This window comes from Bacillus rossius, chromosome 6 (genome assembly GCF_032445375.1).
Source record: "Bacillus rossius redtenbacheri isolate Brsri chromosome 6, Brsri_v3, whole genome shotgun sequence".
NCBI lineage: Eukaryota > Metazoa > Arthropoda > Insecta > Phasmatodea > Bacillidae > Bacillus > Bacillus rossius.
In genome coordinates, this window is record NC_086334.1 from 14,113,510 (window position 1) to 14,132,450 (window position 18,941).

At 38.6% G+C, this 18,941-nt stretch overlaps 1 protein-coding gene across 1 annotated transcript in view; it reads left to right on the forward strand.

Moving 5' to 3' along the window:
- LOC134532671 (retinol dehydrogenase 16-like) overlaps positions 1-18,941 on the forward strand; it is a 43,242-nt gene that overhangs the window by 14,948 nt on the left and 9,353 nt on the right. Inside the window, exons 2-4 of the mRNA XM_063369359.1 lie at positions 11,932-12,151; positions 13,631-13,843; positions 16,210-16,392. Of these exons, the coding sequence (XP_063225429.1) occupies positions 11,938-12,151; positions 13,631-13,843; positions 16,210-16,392 (610 nt within the window). The 5' untranslated portion in view covers positions 11,932-11,937. The remainder of the gene's footprint in view (positions 1-11,931; positions 12,152-13,630; positions 13,844-16,209; positions 16,393-18,941) is intronic.

Here is an 18,941-nt window from a genome sequence, read left to right on the forward strand (position 1 = left end):
ATATGCTTCTATTTAATATGAAAATTAATCATGACGAAATAAAATATTAAACTAAAATAAAAAGCATTTCAAAAAATTAAAATATGGATGAGAATTGTTTTTTTATACGTGTACCATCTTAAATTTCGTAAATAACACTCTTAGTATTTTCGTCTGCTTAGATTAACCTGCATGTAAAGTCCGTGAAAATGTCGGCCATGTCTGCTGGCGCAGTGTCGATCCGAGATCACTGCTTTGAACCGACCCGAGAGTCGGATCACATAGCAGTTCCCAGTGATCTTCGCTCAGCGCCCACAACTCAACGGTGCGACAGAACACGTGGTGGAACGACTCGAGATCACGTCTGAACTCTTATGGTGCAACTGGCGAATAGTCTACAATGTCTCTTCTTGTATGTGTCACAATTTTTTTTTCTCACCAGATAGGCTAGTTACAAAACGTTATTTTCAAGTTGTAAAACGAGACGCAAGTGATGATAATAATGAAAAATCGCGTTACTTGTTTTTAGTGCTATTAATAAAAGATTTACTAATTATCTGTCGAGAAAATTCGAGACAAAACATAAAATTCAAAATATCTAATTTGAAAAAATTACAGGAAAAGCCCTCAGGTAAAAGTGACGGAAAAAAAAAGCAAACATGGCACGCGCTGTGTAATACGAATCGCAGTAAATTTCGATAGTTCGCAAATTAAATTTTGGGTCTTAAAAAATTTCCACTGGAAAATATGCCTTTGACATTCGCGTGCACGTTCCCTTTTTTCCTTCTATTTTTTTCATAGCTCTACGGACGCTGCGACCCAGTTGCGTAACGAACCTGTTAGCGGGGTGGGACTACGAAGGAGAAAATGGCGGGGGAGGGGGGGGGTATAAAGGCCACCAGAGAACGCAGATCTTGTGCAAACAGGACTAGAGTGTCGCAATCTCGCTTGTGCAGAAGACTCATATTCGGGTTGAGGTCACCGCAACCCAACCGCCCCCCCCCCCCCTCCTTTTCCCAAAAAACACTTTTTCTTCAAAGCTGAAGAAGCGCGTACCAAAAAAATCATGTATGCGCACTGGCAACTAGGTTCGGTCTGACACGCCGTATAGGCGATGAATTTGTAGAGATATATTTCGAAAACGGGACCCCCCCCCCAAAAAAAAAAAATATATATATATATATACACACACGCACGCATACACACGCATTTCTTATATCTGTAAATACAAATTAACTTCTTTCTTGCATTTACCATTGTTGCGACTAGTGAACGGAAATATAAACATACTTAAGGGGCTAGATCTAGTCAGGAGTGTAGGTACTTTGTGTTAGTGAGGCGGGAATCGCTGTGGACTGGCGCGCAGTCTTCTAGTCGTACATAGGGAAAATATATTTGAGTTGTGACAACAACATTGTATGGTTGTGTACCCAGGTAGGCGGGGCCCCTAAGAACAAATGCATCCCTTTAGAGAGAGAAAAAAAAGGTGATGACGTTTAACACCGATCTGGTGGGGAAAATTTAAAAAAAAAAAGGCGTTACCTTAAAACCAATACGACGACATGACAATGAATGCAATACCATTGTTTGGTAAGTGAGTCAGAGACACTGAGACATTCACGCCTATCTGTAAACTTCCCGTAACTTTTTTTTTGCGTAAGAAATGGTGACGCGATCCAGTCTTGTCAGGCAGAATTTATTACGAATGTTTGAGATTCACATTTTGCGTTTTGCGATTTTCGAACTCCACCGCTTTGTTTATTAATCCTTGAATATATGCTGAGTGCACAATGTAAATGCAGTTGTTAGTGTGAACATATGTGTGTTGGCCTCAGTCACACCATCTATTTCATAAATGAGATATGATAGCACCTAACTTAATTATCATTTTAAATTATATTAAAAAAGAAGTACTTTGTTTCAATTGCTAGCAATTGAGTTGCATTTATACAGTAATATTTATGATTTAAAACATGTTGGACATACGCCATTGTTAATGTGTGTCGTAAAAACACCCGAAGAACGGACAAACAAAAGATTAATACACAAACACACGCACACAGAAAAACAAGCCCAAATCAGCCGATTTAAAATTGTAAATGCATAAACAGCATAGAGAATTCAGTGGAAGAAATAAGTCAGAACAATATCAACAGGAAAGACGAAACCAGTGAGATGACAACGACGAGACAGCTGTGGCAATAACAGTAAACAGAAACTAGGCGACAAACGGAGGAACCCAACGAAGTTTCAAAGCAGAGACTGATATCGCCGTCAATTCAGCTTACGATGTGTAAAATAAAAATTGTTTGTCTGTAAAGTCGGTTTACGGACGATAGCTTAACGTGACAACGTCATAACAAAACCTTGATGAAATGATTGCATACTTTTATGAATAAAATTGAATCATTTTTATTGAATTATCACTATTTTGTATGGATGCAAAGAAGGAATGAAATGAAATCTACAATTTAATTGCTAAATTTACTTTTATTTGCACTCATTAATTCAAATATGTTTATTACTTTAACGAAGAGATTATTTTAACTATAACTTTTATACATGTTTGCTATTTAACTTCTTCCAATCTGTGTTATTCTGTTAAGGATAGGACGATGATAGGAAAAGTAGGAAACGAATGGGAGTGTTTCAAGTTTAATGTGCCTCGAAAAAGTCAAATCTATGGTTGTTCCAATGGAGTGGAAGAGAGATATTTGCGCCACGGACTCTGCAGCAATGCTAGGAGGAACGGGTTAGCAAAGAGCAATGAAAATGTTACATTGAAATGCATGAAAACAGAATTACGCCACGGACTCGGTTGCAATATTAGGAGGTTCAGGTTAGCAAAGAATAATATAAAATGAGCGTAACGGGACACAGCGGAACGGGACAATGTGCGTAACGGGACACTTTTGTGCGTGAAGCCGGCGTTCATCGATTTATTAGATGTTTTCACGTCAATAATGTCAGTGGTATCAATGCAGCAAGCAATTGACGACAGTAGTGTTCAAAATGCGTTATTTGTATTCTATTCACATCCAATGTTTTTTTTTCTGCTGTGTGCACTTTTACAATTTTAGTTTCCAAGTTATCGCTTCGCGGTGTTTGCGAATGTACCTGGCAGGCACGTGTTGTCGTAAAAAAGCAGTCTTCTTCCTGGCGATGGAGCGCAGCAGGAAAGAAAAAACAAATATTTATAATGGACCTGGTGCGCCTGACCTTAAGCCGCTTGCACCATCCGCCGTTGCTACCCCGAGGACGCAGACGATGACGTCACGGTGGTGTGTGGTTGCTAATATACACGAGGGTCGCCACGTCGCAACAGCGCAAGACGCAGAACACGCAAGCAAGTTGCGGTCTTTTACAGAGCACGAGTGTCGCAAGACGTCCCCAGCCACACAACTTGAAACAATACTAGGTATTTTACTTATTTTTTTTGACGTGATAACGTCTTATAAATCGATGAACGCCGGCTGCACGCTCGAAAAAGCATGACTCATTGACACGTTCCGCCTGAGCCGAGCGTGCAAGAACCGGCCAACCGCCGTGCGAGAAAATCTTCTATAATATCAAACAGGTTAAGGCGGGCTTTTTAAAAGCAGCAATTTTAAAAAATTGATTTATTTGTCCAATTTCGTCATTTCTAATTAACAATTTATTGACATTGATTTGATTTCAGTTTATTTCTATTACTGATTGTTCGTGATTATATTTAAACAAATCATTTAAATTAAATTTGCAAAAACTGTAAAAAATATTTGAAAATTAAAAAGTATGCAATTTTTTATCAATGTTTTCATATGACGTTATCACATAAAATTATCGTCCGTAAACCGACTTTACAGAACCCCCCCCTTTTTTTTAAATTAAAAAAGCTAACATATTACCTTCCCGTAATACATTTATTTTAACGTAGGAAATAACAGCCAGTGTCATCAGGTAAACTGATATTGACAGTAATTATTTTATAAGTAGCCGTGTCCTTGGCGAATAATAATAATTGGTGAATTATTCGCCAAGGACGCGGCTACAACCCAGAAGCCAAGCTACTTCAGATAATGGCCGTGAAAGCCTGCGAACTTAATTATTTTATAAACAGTACAATCCATAAAAATAAAAATATTTTATTACAGTTATTTTTATTCAATTTCGCTGGTAGATAAAATATATTATATTATTTTTCTTCCTTACATCTATCAACTTATAAGTTAACAAGTGTGTCACAATAATTAAAAATGGACTGGTTAAGTTTTGGAAATTTATCAACTGTTTCGTCGATTACTTCTCAAACAGTAGAAAAAAATATTTCTTACCCTGGGCTTCTTTCGATTAATTAAATTTAACTCTAAAACACATGATAATTGACAATAATTAGATTTAAAAAAAGTTTTTTCTTCTTTCACTATGTGAAAGCTGGTAAAAACGTGACGTCGTGGGCTTCTATGCACATAACGTCTGCGTCTTTTAAAGTTTTCGGATAGTTTATAAATGGGTATGATTTAATACAATTAATACAATACGACGATGTGTTGTTAAAAATATTAGTAGGAGCAGGAATTTTTCGCGAAAATAATTTTTTAACGCCTATTAGACTACAACGAGATATACCTACCCACACCAGCGGTTTCTTTCTTGTGACTGGCGGCCGTCTGCGAGATAACTCTTTCCCTTATTTGACCGACGCCATTAAGGGCGCGTTTCTTACCACCTTGAATTACTGTTGATTGGCGTTTTAACAGTCGACGTGTACCTGAAACTCACCCAATCACGAAACACAGACGATGCTACAGTTTTTTTTATTATTTTATTTTAACTTTTGACTTTGTCTCGGAATCATTCCGTGAAATATGCATGCCCCTAAATACGTGTGACTACTGACCCATGAGATCTAACTGGCTTAGATATTTGTAATTATATACGTCTTCTGTCGAGGGTTTTCCATTGGCTCAGAGTTCCTCAGGTAAACTGTAGCCCAATCACTGGAGCAACGTGAAGGCGAGCTAGTGTGATTTCTTGCCTATCGCGAAATGAATCCGCGATTTTTTTCTGATCCCTATGTATTGTGGCATTTATGTGCACTAGTAATTTTTTTAACGCGAAATAAAATTAAGGTTATATTTATCTCAAATTATGTTCACGTTAATACAGTGGCTTTTTGACGCAATGTTCCTCTGGAGCAAACCATTTTTATTCAGTGCCATTATAAGAATTTTCATTGCGGTATCTACAAAGAATGAGATTAGGTTTTTTTTTTAAATATATATATTTAAAGAAAGCTTAAAACTTGAGTTTTGAAACGAATGAAAGGTAGTCTCAGGACTTTCAACGTGAGATCAATTCGCGGAACTACGCTTCTGATTCTCTGCTTTGACGGGGCCTGGCTATGGTTGTATTTGATGACGTGCAGTAGCGGGCAGAGACCTTTTCCCCCTCTTCGTGGTTGCTTTAGAAAATCAAACGTGTTCAGATAACATGATAAATAGGGACCGGAAAAATTCGTGGGTTCAGTGACCTGTAGGATGAACTCCATAGTTCTACGTACACTCGGTCACATGTGACCCACTCATTGGCTGCTGTCTTGTGAGACATCCCAACGTTGCAGCCTGTGATTCGATACAGCTTTGGTTGGGTGTTTCTCATTGGCCCAGAGTCATATAGGTGAGTTGTGAGCCAATAACAGAGGCTGCATTGAGGTATAACTATTTGTATTTTAGCCTATCGCGAAATGAACTCGCGAATTTTTCTGGTCTCTAATGATAAAGCACTGTACTTACTTACTCGACATGGATCACCACGTTTCGGCCAGGAGAGTGGGTGGAGTCACGTGACCTTGAAAGCCACACACACACTGCTTGGACTTTTGAACTCGAGGAACCGGTTTCTGGGATGGTGCTTGAAGAAGGAAGGAGGTATAATGATATATATATATATATATCATATAGGAGGAGGAGGAGGAGGAGGAGGAGGAGGAGGAGGAGAGACAGATTAGTTGCGTAACGACTGAGTGGAAGCCTCTTTTTTCCCCCCTTCTGTCCAGCCGTTTGGAAACAGGTTAAAAGGACTGTATTTTATTTATTTATTCTTTTTATTTTTACATGTGGCGCAGATAAGGCATGGACGCCTATTCGTCTTACACGTAACCACAGATTAAAAAAAATAGATTACTTAAACAAATAAAAATAAATACTAAATATAAAAACAAAGAAGTGTTCTCTTAAAAAAACTAAACGAAGATAATAGCTTTTACTTAAACTGTGTAAAAAGAAGCAAAATTATTTTTTTAATAGAGGCTCTTAAATGGTGTTCTGATTTCTTACAGAGAAAAAATACGCTATATAACTGTCCACCATAGTGAAAATTCGTAATTATAATCCAAAAAATTAAAAAATGTGGAATTTATAAAATATTAAATTTCTTTTTTTATTAAATACTAATTAAAATAGCACTTACGTAATAGAGCTCGGTGACCTAACCCGGCGAGGGCAAAAAAAAAGGCATTATTTGGTCTGTCACAAATGTTTTCAACGGATATTTACTAAGTGTAATATGATTGGTGTAGTGATATTCATTACCAACACTTGCAAGACTTTTCCATCTATTATATTACACAAGAAAAAACTGTTGAAAAAAAATTTTTTTTTTGACAGAACACTGTATGCAAGAGATATATAGTTAGGGCCCTGTACTTTTCGCGAAAATATTCTCAGACCAGCTGTGTGGTGGTAGACCATTGAAGCACTGTCTGTGTTCCGCAGTCGGCACACCAATCACAGCCACCCAGTGCGGAAGCTTCTCTCGCAGACGGCCGCCAGTAACAAGGGTTCAATCGCTAGCACGGGCATACCTTACTGCAGTCTAGTGAGTGATCAGATTAATTATTTAAATATATATATATATATGACCCTGGGAATGGTGTTAAAATTACAGAAAGAATCCCTTAGACCAAAAGTAATGGCGAGAAAATGCAAAATGAATAATCAACGTGGAGTACGGAACCCAGGCTTGCTGGAGTACCGACTCTCTCATACACTAGGGTGACCAAACGTCCCGTATAAACGGGATTGTCCCGTCTTTTAACGATCGTACACGGGGTCCCGAAAAAGTCTCCCGGGACGCCTAAATGTCCCGTATTTACGTTGGGTTGATGATACACTTTTGTCGCGCCTCTCCTCGGACCGTCTTCCCCTCTTCTCGACAGTTGAACTCACGCATTTTAGTTACCTTGTTTAATTATGTTTTAAAGTATGTCAGACATACTTATAATAAATAAGTATTCACTGCAAAATTATTGTTTTTATTTATTATATGCCTCACAATTTAAATTGAATTACATATTCATAGGTAAATTGAAAAAGAATTATAGGTCTCAAATTAGCAAAAAAGAGCATGTTTCAATGATTACGTCTCATTGGAGGCACCTCGGACACCCCTTTAGCTGGAGGGTATCGCCCCCAAACCCTGGATGTGTCCCGTTTTTTCAAGGTTATGATTTGGTCACCCTATCATACACTGGTGTCTCGCCACGTGGGCGCGATGTGTCTGCGACCACCGGACATCCCAGCGGCTCGGGATGGGCCGACAAAATTATTTTGAAGTATGAATTAAAAGGCGAAGATAGAAAAATTGGTTGTCTGTAAAGTCGGTTTACGGACGATAGTTTAACGTGACAACGTCATAACAAAACATTGATGATATGATTGCATACTTTTATGAATAAAATTGAATCATTTTTATTGAATTATCACTATTTTGTATGGATACAATGAAGGAGTGAAAATAAATCTACAATTTAATTGATAAATTTACTTTTATTTGCACTCATTAATTCAAATATGTTTATTACTTTAACGAAGAGATTATTTTAACTATAACTTTTATACATGTTTGCTATTTAACTTCTTCCAATCTGTGTTTTTTCTGTTAAGGATAGGACGATGATAGAAAAAGTAGGAAAGGAATGGGAGTGTTTCGAGTTTAATGTGCCTCGAAAAAGTCAAATCGATGGTTGTTCCAATCGAGGTGGAAGAGAGATAGATGCGGCGCAAGCGTACAATGAGCGTAACGGGAAACAGCGTAACGGGACAATATGCGTAACGGGACACTTTTTCGTGCGTGCAGCCATCGTTCATCAATTTATCAAACGTTTTCACGTCAAAAAAAATCTCTAAAACTTTACCGTGGCCATAACTCTGAACGTGGTCTGTGCGTATCGCAATACTTGTAAGGTTTCCTATGAATTTTCGACATATCAGGGTAGACCCAAGCAGTGTAAAACATCTTTACATCAACCCTCCTCCCCACTTTCTTATACCGGGAACCACACATTACTTAGAAACACACAACTTAGAACAGTCATAACTTAGAAATCTCGAAAAAAATCCACGTAACTTAGAACTGTCATAACTTAGAAACACGTAACTTAGAAACACACAACGCATAATCACACAAATTAAAAACGTCGTAAGTTAGAAAGTCATAACTTAGAACTACCACTACTTAGAAACACACAACTTAGATTTGTCATAACTTAGAAACATGTTACTTAGAAACACGCAACGCAGAATCACACAACTTAGAAACTTCGTAACTTATAACTATCACAACGTAGAAACACACAACTTAGAACTGTCATAACTTAGAAACACGTAACTTAGAAACACACAACACAGAATCACACAATTTAGAAACGTCGTAACGTAGAAAGTCATAACTTAGAATTATCACAATTAAGAAACTCACGACTTAGAACTGTCATAACTTGGAAACACGCAACTTAGAAACACGCAACGCAGAACCACACAGCTTAGAAACGTCGTAACTTAGAAACACACAACTTAGAAAATACATAACTTAGAAGATTATATCTTGTGTTTTTCTAAGTTGTGACAGCACCCCTCTTCATACTTACTCTTGCCACACCCTCTCGAAGGTCTTGGCAGTTGGTTATCCTGGCAAGTATGCCGTTCAATGTTGGCACCGCGCAGTTTGCACGCGGGGTCTGTCCCTGCCAGTACAGAGTGACCACCCGCCAAGCATGACAGGCATATAACCGTCCAGCATGAGGTGCGAATCGTTCAGCAGGCGTCCGTGAACCCTCGACCCCCATTGGCTTGAAGCCAACTGACAGGGAGAAAAAAATGACAAGAGTGACAAGTGTTAAACAATATGCAGCAGGTATTACCGAATCAAGGTCTCCCATTCCCCTCCAAGACAAGCCACTGAGTAGTCATTGACCATTGAAATTTGCATATCACCTGCAATAATTAATTACACTGGCATATATACAGGATGTTATTAAAATACGACTGACAAATAATGGGCTTCGATTGCTTGAGGAAAAAATATATTTTTTTTTTAATTTCGTCTTAATTTCCTTTCACACTATCAAATTTTTGTCTCCATATTTGACAATAGATTTGGAGGGATTGTAATGTCTTCCAATATTTTCCATTAAATTATCTCAAATATTGAAAAAGTCATATCACACTATCAAAGTTTATTTTTGGTCTAAATTATCCGAAACGTTTCAATGCTAATCTCATTTTGAAATTTAATCATGTAACATAAATCTGGATGGAAATTTTTAAATTTTAATGCTTTTTTTATTTTAAAATTTCTAATAAAAGTTATAAATTTAACTCACATTAATATTTGTTAAATAATAAAATAATTTTCCAGTGATTTTGAAGTTATTCTAACAGATTTTTGTAACTGAAATAATTTCGCAAACCACATTAAAAATATTATAATTTTAGCTATTTCATCGTTATAACATATTTAATAATCCATGTGTTTTTTTTTTCCATTTTGAAGATAAGTTGTGACCGTAACAGACGTCATTTACGTTTTTGCTAGGCACGATTTTGATTGGCTGATTGCATCCAAAGTCCAAAATATATTAGAACCCGCCCTGTAAGCAAAATGTTTTTATGGAAACACAAGTCATCGAACTTGTCAAACGAACATGACTGCGCTGGTGAAGTTTTCTGGGACGGGGTTTTATTCGGGTGGACGGTGATTTTCCTGTTGACTCTGTTGTCAGTTGCACATTTGATACTCAGCTCAGAAGATGCCTGCTGGTATGCAGAGCGAAACACCACCACTGCGACATGGCTCAGCCTGGATGGTTTAATGATTTTACAGTGAAAAGTCTTAAAAACTTTGAGTTCTATGGTTAGGCACATTTTGTAGTCTGTCACCAAATGAGCCACTCACATTAAAAAAAATATATCGGGTTATATTATAGTGGTCGCCAAGTGGCGCTAAGTGGACGCTACTGCGCTGTCAGCGTTTATAGTTCGCCCAGAGTTTATCGTTACAACGATGGTATTCATTTCAGTACAGTGGTCCCTGTTTTCTAGCGGGTTACATATAAAACTTCACATTTTCACATTTGGTGTTTCTCCTGCCTTCATTTACCCTCTTCCCCCCCCCCCCCCCCACTACCCGCCATCACAGGCACACATACGGTGTGCAGAGCTTCAGGAAAATCAACGCTATTTGAAAACGGCTCAAGACATCCGAGTGGTGTCTGATTTACGAAAAGCATTTACGAAAACGCCGAGGGCTGAGGAGTATTTCTATTTTGAAACTGTCTTTTTTTTAGGAGAGTTAAAAATGGCTGAAACACGTGTTTTCAGATTATTTGAAAGCACCCAGTGGGACTTTCATTGCACCTTGTATCTTCATTTCTCCGCCGTGTAATGTTATGGTCACCACTCACAAACATAATGTTTGACCTACTCACGACGAGAAGACCGCGCGCGCATGTTCAGAGCCTTGTGCTTAGAGGCGATACCGCACTAAAAGCACCAGCGAGCGTCGCGCTTATCATCCCGCCGCACTAACTCTAACACAAACACGCACTTTCTTTTTGTGACCTTGCACGAGAGTTATTTTTGACGCAGATGTTCTAACAGCCAGAGACGTAGCCATTGGGGAGGTGTGTGGGGACCGGTCCAATCCCTTCCACCATTTAAAATATATATATATATATATTTCAGAGTAAGAAAATTACAAAAACAAAAAGTACATAATGTTGCAGAGAAATTATTTTGGAAGGATAATTGTAATTCGTAGTGGGCTTCAATAATGTATTTCCTCTTTATTGCAGCCCGACATGCGGCAAGAATTCTATTTCTAATGCCAGGTTTGCACGTGTTACTGTATTACTTCGTACAAACTTGACATGTGTGTTTCATTTATTTAATAACTTTAATATATATGTATCTATGACTGGTTTTAATGAAATCATCAAACAATTGATTTAAGAACAAAAGTATTAAAAACATTAAAAAAAATTGGTTGTCTGTAAAGTCGGTTTACGGATGATAGTTTAACGTGACAACGTCATAAAAAAACATTGATGAAATGATTGCATACTTTTATGAATAAAATTGAACCATTTTTATTGAATTATCGCTATTTTGTATGGATACAAAGAAGGAGTGAAATGATATCTACAGTTTAATTGATAAATTTACTTTTATTTGCACTCATTAATTCAAATATGTTTGTTACTTTAACGAAGAGATTATTTTAACTATAAATTTTATACATGTTCTTCCAATCTGTGTTATTCTGTTAAGGATAGGACGACGATAGGAAAAATAGGAAACGAATGGGAGTGTTTCAAGTTTAATGTGCCTCGAAAAAAGCAAAATCGATGGTTTTTTTTCCAATAGAGTGGAAGAGAGATAGATGCGGCGCAAGCGTACAATGAGCGTAACGGGACACAGCGTAACGGGACAATGTGCGTAACGGGGACACTTTTTCTTGCGTGCAGCCCGCGTTCATCGATTTATTAGACTTTGTCACGTCAATAATAAAAGAGTATAATGTTTAAGTTTTCTTTTCTTGAGCAATATCAGTCAATTTTCCTTCAGAACTGAAAGACGAAGGAGGAGTTCTGATCTCGAAAGGAACTGTGCTGGAGCGAATGGTTGCCGGCAGGAAGCCATGAGGTACAGCTGGCCGCTGTTCGGCGCCTGTACGGCGGCCGCCTGGCTCCTCATGAAGCAGCTGACGACCAGCTTCTACCCCAGCCTCTTCGTGGACGCCGGGCTGCTGGTGCTGGCGGCCGCTGCCGGAGACCTGCTGGTCAAGCTGGCGGTCAACCTGCTGCCCCGCCGGCTGCTGCCCGACCTGCAGCGCAAGGCCGTCCTCATAACAGGTTACCCACTCCAGCCCAGTGGCTGATCCGCAGCTTCAGAGAAGCCAGAGCAAAAAATGTCTTGAAATTACTAAATTTGTATTTAATCTACTCACACTACACATAACATCCAACCACCAGATTTTATTATTCCACAAGAAATTCATTAATTATATTAAAATATTTTATTGGTTTCAGAAACAATCATTTTTGTCGGCAATATAAATGTAGCAGACAACTGGTTTTTCTGGGGTGGTTGGGGGGGGGGGGCATTTGCCACTGGTACCCTCCCTTGGATCCGCCACTGCTCCAGCCTAGAACTATCACAATACATCGAATAAACCATCATAATCAAATCTAATTGTGTGCAAACACATATCTATTGTTTAAAAAATAACTGTTTTGCTACAATATGCTTATATTTTCAACCATTTTCAAATCAGAACACAAGGCCAGAGTGTCAGTTGACAGTTTGCCAGAGTGTCAGTTGACGCTTGGCCAGAGTATAGTTGACGCTTGGCCAGAGTGTAGTTGACGGGTGGCCAGAGTGTAGTTGACGGGTGGCCAGAGTGTAGTAGACGGATGGCCAGAGTGTAGTTGATGGATGTCCAGAGTGTAGTTGACGGGTGGCCAGAGTGTAGTTGACGGGTGGCCAGAGTGTAGTTGACGGGTGGTCAGAATGTAGTAGACGGATGGCCAGAGTGTAGTTGATGGATGTCCAGAGTGTAGTTGACGGGTGGCCAGAGTGTAGTTGACGGGTGGCCAGAGTGTAGTTGACGGGTGGCCAGAGTGTAGTAGACGGATGGCCAGAGTGTAGTTGATGGATGTCCAGAGTGTAGTTGACGGGTGGCCAGAGTGTAGTTGACGGGTGGCCAGAGTGTAGTTGACGGGTGGCCAGAGTGTAGTTGATGAATGGCCAGAGTGTAGTTGATGGATGTCCAGAGTGTAGTTGACGGGTGGCCAGAGTGTAGTTGACGGTAAGCCAGAGTGTAGTTGACAGGTGGCCAGAGTGTAGTTGACAGGTGGCCAGAGTGTAGTTGACAGGTGGCCAGAGTGTAGTTGACGGATGGCCAGAGTGTAGTTGACGGGTGGCCAGAGTGTAGTTGACGAGTGGCCAGAGTGTACTCGACGGATGGCCAGAGTGTAGTTGAGACGAGTGGCCAGAGTGAAGTTGACGGGTGGCCAGAGTGTAGTTGACGGGTGGCCAGAGTGTAGTTGATGGATGTCCAGAGTGTAGTTGATGGATGTCCAGAGTGTATTTGACACTTGGCCAGAGTGTAGTTGACGGGTGGCCAGAGTGTAGTTGACGGGTGGCCAGAGTGTAGTTGACGGGTGGCCAGAGTGTAGTTGACGGTTGGCCAGAGTGTAGTTGACGGGTGGCCAGAGTGTAGTTGAAGGGTGGCCAGAGTGTAGTTGACGGTTGGCCAGAGTGTAGTTGACGGGTGGCAAGAGTGTAGTTGACGGGCGGCCAGAGTGACGGGGAGCGGCGTGTGCTTGCAGGATGCGACTCGGGGTTCGGCCACATGTGCGCCAAGCGCCTGGACGCGCTGGGAGTGACGGTGTACGCCGGCTGCTTGTTCCCTGAGGGCGCCGGTGCCGCGCAGCTCAAGGCCGCCGCCTCCAGCCGCCTCCACGTCGTGCCGCTGGACGTCACCAGGGACGAGGACGTGCGCAGGGCCGTCGAATACGTCAAGCAAACCATCGGCGACAAAGGTACCGTGCATGATAGCGACACTCAGCTTCTAGCTATCTAGCTACCTCAGGCTGCAAACTAAGTTTTTTTTTTCAAGCTAGGTACACTGTAAAATATGTGGATACGTTTATAAACATGTAATTGAAGTTAATATCCGAAAAAACGTGTGTTTATTTTGTGTATATATATATTTATATGTAAAACATGACAATTAATAATTCAGAGGTTGGCCTGAAAATGTATACAAATTTATGGTCTTAGATAGTTATCTTTTGTACTTTAATGCAATTTTGATGAAAATAAAGTTAAAAAAATAATATTTAATTATTTAAGTAAACAAATATATATGTACTAGGAATGGGCTAGTCAAATCCCTAAATACTATCAAACCAAAAGATTCGAGGAAAAATATTAGAGAAAATAAAGTAAAATAAAAGAATCATATTTACTATGTATGTTGATTTTTTTCTCATACCTTCATTTTGACAAGGTATTTTAACTTTTAACATGTGCTAGGATATATAAAATTACAATGCGTATTGATTCTGGAGACTGAGTTTTTATCTAGTTATTTAATATAGTGGTTAAAACGATACTGGCAGAAAAAAAAATTGGCTGGGTTAACACAGAAACAGTTTGTTCGGCCATTTGAAACCGAACCCGGTAGATATACCTACTTTAAACAAAATAATAAGACAGAAGTTAGTGTGTGTAAAAAATACAATTTTAGTAGATTAAAGTAGGCCGATTTTTTTTATTAAAAAAAAGTGTGTGTGTATTTGTGTACGCTCTTTAGAAGTTATACTTACTTGGTGTAATAAATAAATAACTTAATTTTTCATGCAACTAATTAATGACAATGAAGTAATAGAATCGCTTTGTTTTTAAAGGGCATAAGTCAGTATATTGACGATTTTCAGTTATATGTTTCGTCCCGATCACAAAACGTAGACCTAATGATTGGTGTAGGAAGGGCATCGGTCAGAGCATCGTGTGGGTAGTTACATGCATTCAAAATACAGGATGAGTTTTGAAAATTCCTCTGCACTCAAACAAAGTGAGTGATATTAGACGTCTGATACAGTATGTACCGGAGGAGAAGTCTCGACTGTACAAAGACCTTTTGGATGGGCCAGTGTCTGATAAAGACAATGACGAGTAGTGTTATATTATGTGATGCTTAACGTGAATTTATTAAAGAAAAATTGTCATACACCATGTCTATACTGTTTAATATTTAATGGCACTTTACATGGGTATTTTGAGACAACGGTAATATAATTTTATAGTGAATGTTGTTGTTTTGATCTGATTTCTGGTAGGAATATGTTTTTTGTGTTAAAAGGGCATCATTTTATTATTTTCAAAATTCTGTAGAAATCTATATTTACATTATATTAATGACTGTTTCCAAATCGTGCCATACATGGTGAAGGAGGGTAAAATGTAACACATTTTTTAGTGAAGCTATATTTTCAGTAAAGTTTGGTTCCTATGACCGATGCCTTTTTTTAAAAAAAAGCGATTCAATAGTTTGTGAAACTAACATTCAGAAGGTAGAATGTTCCACCTCCTTAGTTAATATTTTTCATTTATGGTACATAATTTATGTTTGACACCTATATTCGGATTCTAAGGGTATATTCGAGGTACTCTTTGGGATTGTAATTCGAGAAAGCTGGGATTCGACCCATCACTAGGGACACCTGTATTTCGCGAATACATTTCGTGTCTAGGTACATCGCAAAATACCGTAGTATTTTTCTTGTAGTTATTGGCTGTGGTCGGCGAGAGGTGTTTTACCGCACTTGACGGGGCCAATGGGAATGTGGATACCGTACTGCTGCACGCACACGATTCGCAACTACTCTAAGAAAAGCTACAGTGTTTTGCAGGGGCGTAGGAACCGGGGGGGACAGGGGGGACGTGTCCCCCTGAATATTTGGGTGGAGGGGACTGTCTCCCCCCCCCCCCCCCAACTTTCTAGACCATGATATTTTTATTTTATAATATTGTTCTGCCCAACTTTATTTGTAAATTCTTCACTCATCAAATTTTATCTTTAGGAAACAATAATAATTTTAACATCAATGTATCCAATGGTTAGATACAAAAACTTCTTAAAAAGCGCTATTTTGCACTTTTAAAATCAAAATTTTCCTGTGGAGGACCCCCGGACCCCCGGTCTTAGTAAGAGGGGAATGGGTTTACATGACATCAAAATCATTATTTGCCCCCCCCCCCAACTTTACGAACACAGCCAATGGTGTTTTGTGACATACCTTGACACGAAATGTATTCGCGAAATACAGGTGTCCCTACCCATCACTAAAGTAGATTCCGGAGCCGTGCTACAGTCGGTGCGCTCGCCATTGTGCCCGAGCAGACATGTGGGCAGTGGTCAACAACGCCGGCATCCTGAGCGGCGGCGAGGTGGAGTGGACCTCCATGGAGATGGTGTACAAGGTGTTCGAGGTGAACACGTTCGGCATGGTGCGCGTCACCAAGGCGTTCCTCTCGCTCATCAGGGAGTCCCATGGCAGGGTCGTGTGCATCGCCAGCATGGCCGGTGCGTGGAGACGGCCCCGCAGGCCTCCCGTCCTGCGCTACGAGTGAAGCACGCCCTTTGGGTAGAGACCTGCAAGATTCGCGGTTTCGATGGCCTTCAGTATAGACTGCATGTACCCTGTACACTCGGGCAAATAACGCAAGTTCATTGGCTGCCGACTTGTGAGTCATCCCAGCTGGTTTGTCTGTGATCCGATCCTTCTTTGGTTGAGGGTTTATAACTGGTTGAGATTCGTCCAGATGAACAGTAAGCCAATAGAAAAATTATCTAAGAGGTATATGTGTTTGAATTCTAGCCTATCACCGAATGAATCCGCGAATTTTGCAGGTCTCTCTACCTATGGGTTGCAACAGTTTTCATGCTATAACCAGTGGCGCGCGCAGGTGGAGGGTTATACATCCCACACACCTCCTTTTCAAATCCTGAAATATATTTCATTCCTACCAACAAAAAGTCAGAATTAAAAAAAAAAATTAAACGCTGCGTACAACTCTGGCCATAACGATTTTTTTAAAAAAATTTGTTATTTTCAACTTTTACTTTTGTCAAAAGTGTATAACATTGTAAGAGACTTTCAAAGATCACATTGATATTGTATGTTGCGGATATTATTCCAGTTTCAGTAATTTCCACACAGTACTTGACGCCAATGACTTTTCATGGTTAACTATTTATAGCTGTCAGTCACTATAAACTTCAGGCATTCCATTAAATTAGATACTGTGCTTTAACGATCCTCCATAAACGTCAGAAGATTGGTAATGGCTTGAAAACGGTTGAAACCAAGATGGTGTCTTTTGTTTCCTATCGCTCTTCCTTAATAATGTTTTATCGAGTTTAAGGTTATTGATTTGAACATGAAAAGTAAAAAAAAATTGCCTAGGGTTTTACCAACAGTTTTCTGTGAAATAAAAAAAAATTAACAGCGACACCTGTTTATAACATGGTTTTGCTTTACAAATTATGGCCTTAGCTGGTAAGTTTTAATTTTTAATTTTAAATAATTATTTTCCAGTTAACTGAAAACTATGATCAAAGTTGGGTGTTTACATTATTTAAAAAATCATTGTAATAATACAATCATCAATAGTTTATATTTTTAACTCTTTTACAAGTCTGAAAACAAATCGCTACCATAACCACATTAATATAATATGATTTTATGAAAAAGACCACAATGATATGTGAGTATAGAGCACTCTTATTCTCTGTTATGACTTCTTATTTTAAAAAAAATATTAATGGTGGTATACATAAGAAAACTTGCAATGGTGAAAATGTTCGCCATTAGTGGTTTGTTAGTAGTAGTGGTCATTTGTTAGTGTAAATCGTGTGGTTTCATTGTTGTTATTTTTTGTTTTATTACTTATCTCTATTAGGTAGGCACTGGTTCAGTGTAAAAGAAGGTGTACACGCCTTAACTGCGCCAAATGAAGCTGAAGTAAATAAAAACATACTCAAGGAAGTGTCGACATCAGTGGCGCAGTTGAATGCAGCGCCAACTGCAGTGTGCGAGGAGTCATGGGTTCGAGTCCCGGGTAGTGCATAGACATATGTGGTCTTCTTAGTGTGTAGTTAAGCTTACAAGGCCTCCGACACCGCAATTAGCTTACCAAGATAAAAGCGGCGGTATTCATGAACTAAAAAAAACACCTTAGTGGTGATTGCATATACTACTTACTTGAGTGACTTAATTTGATGTAATTGAATTCTGTGGAAGATGAACCTATAACGCAGTAGGCAGTTTTCTCCATATTGAGAGCGGAATATTTACAATGATGCAAAAATAAATGTCCTATCTAGCGTTAAATCGGACTCATAAATAGAAAAGCGCATGGCTATTCACTTAAAACTTTCTGGTGAAAAATAACCCATATCACTATAGGCTCATTATCACCCAGAACACCTCAATGAGTGTCAAGCACAACAAATAAAAAATGGGTGCGTGTACCTAAGTATGGGCATTAGAATTTAGACTTGCTTGGTGTAATAAAAAACTAACTTTAAATTTGTATGCAAATAATTGTTAGAAATAAAATAATAAAATGATTGGCGTGATATTATAAATACGGTTAGTTGTAATTTTTAAACTCAAACAAAAAAAATTAAATAAATACTCTATATTCAATATTAATATAAACACGCATATAAAATAATTATTTAATTTCGTTAAATAAACGAGATAAATATTAATTAGGAAAGATAATAAATATGCCGAATGTTTATTACAATTGATTAATTTTAAAGATTTATTAAAAAATAATTTAATTATTTGTAATTATATTGCAAATAAATTATACATACGTAATTTCTATCACTCATATTCACAAGAAATAAATGTTTTAAAAAATATACCAGTATACATTATCAATCACTAAAGTATATTATTTAAAAGCACATTTATATCATTTATATTTGTATGCAGGCGTTTTTAATCCTGTCAGTTTTTTATGTGCATGTTGCGCGCGCATCTTTAAAATTAAAGCTCATATTTTTTTCATAACACGCCTAAAGAAGCTTAACCTAACCACACTTGCATGGTTCCGAGA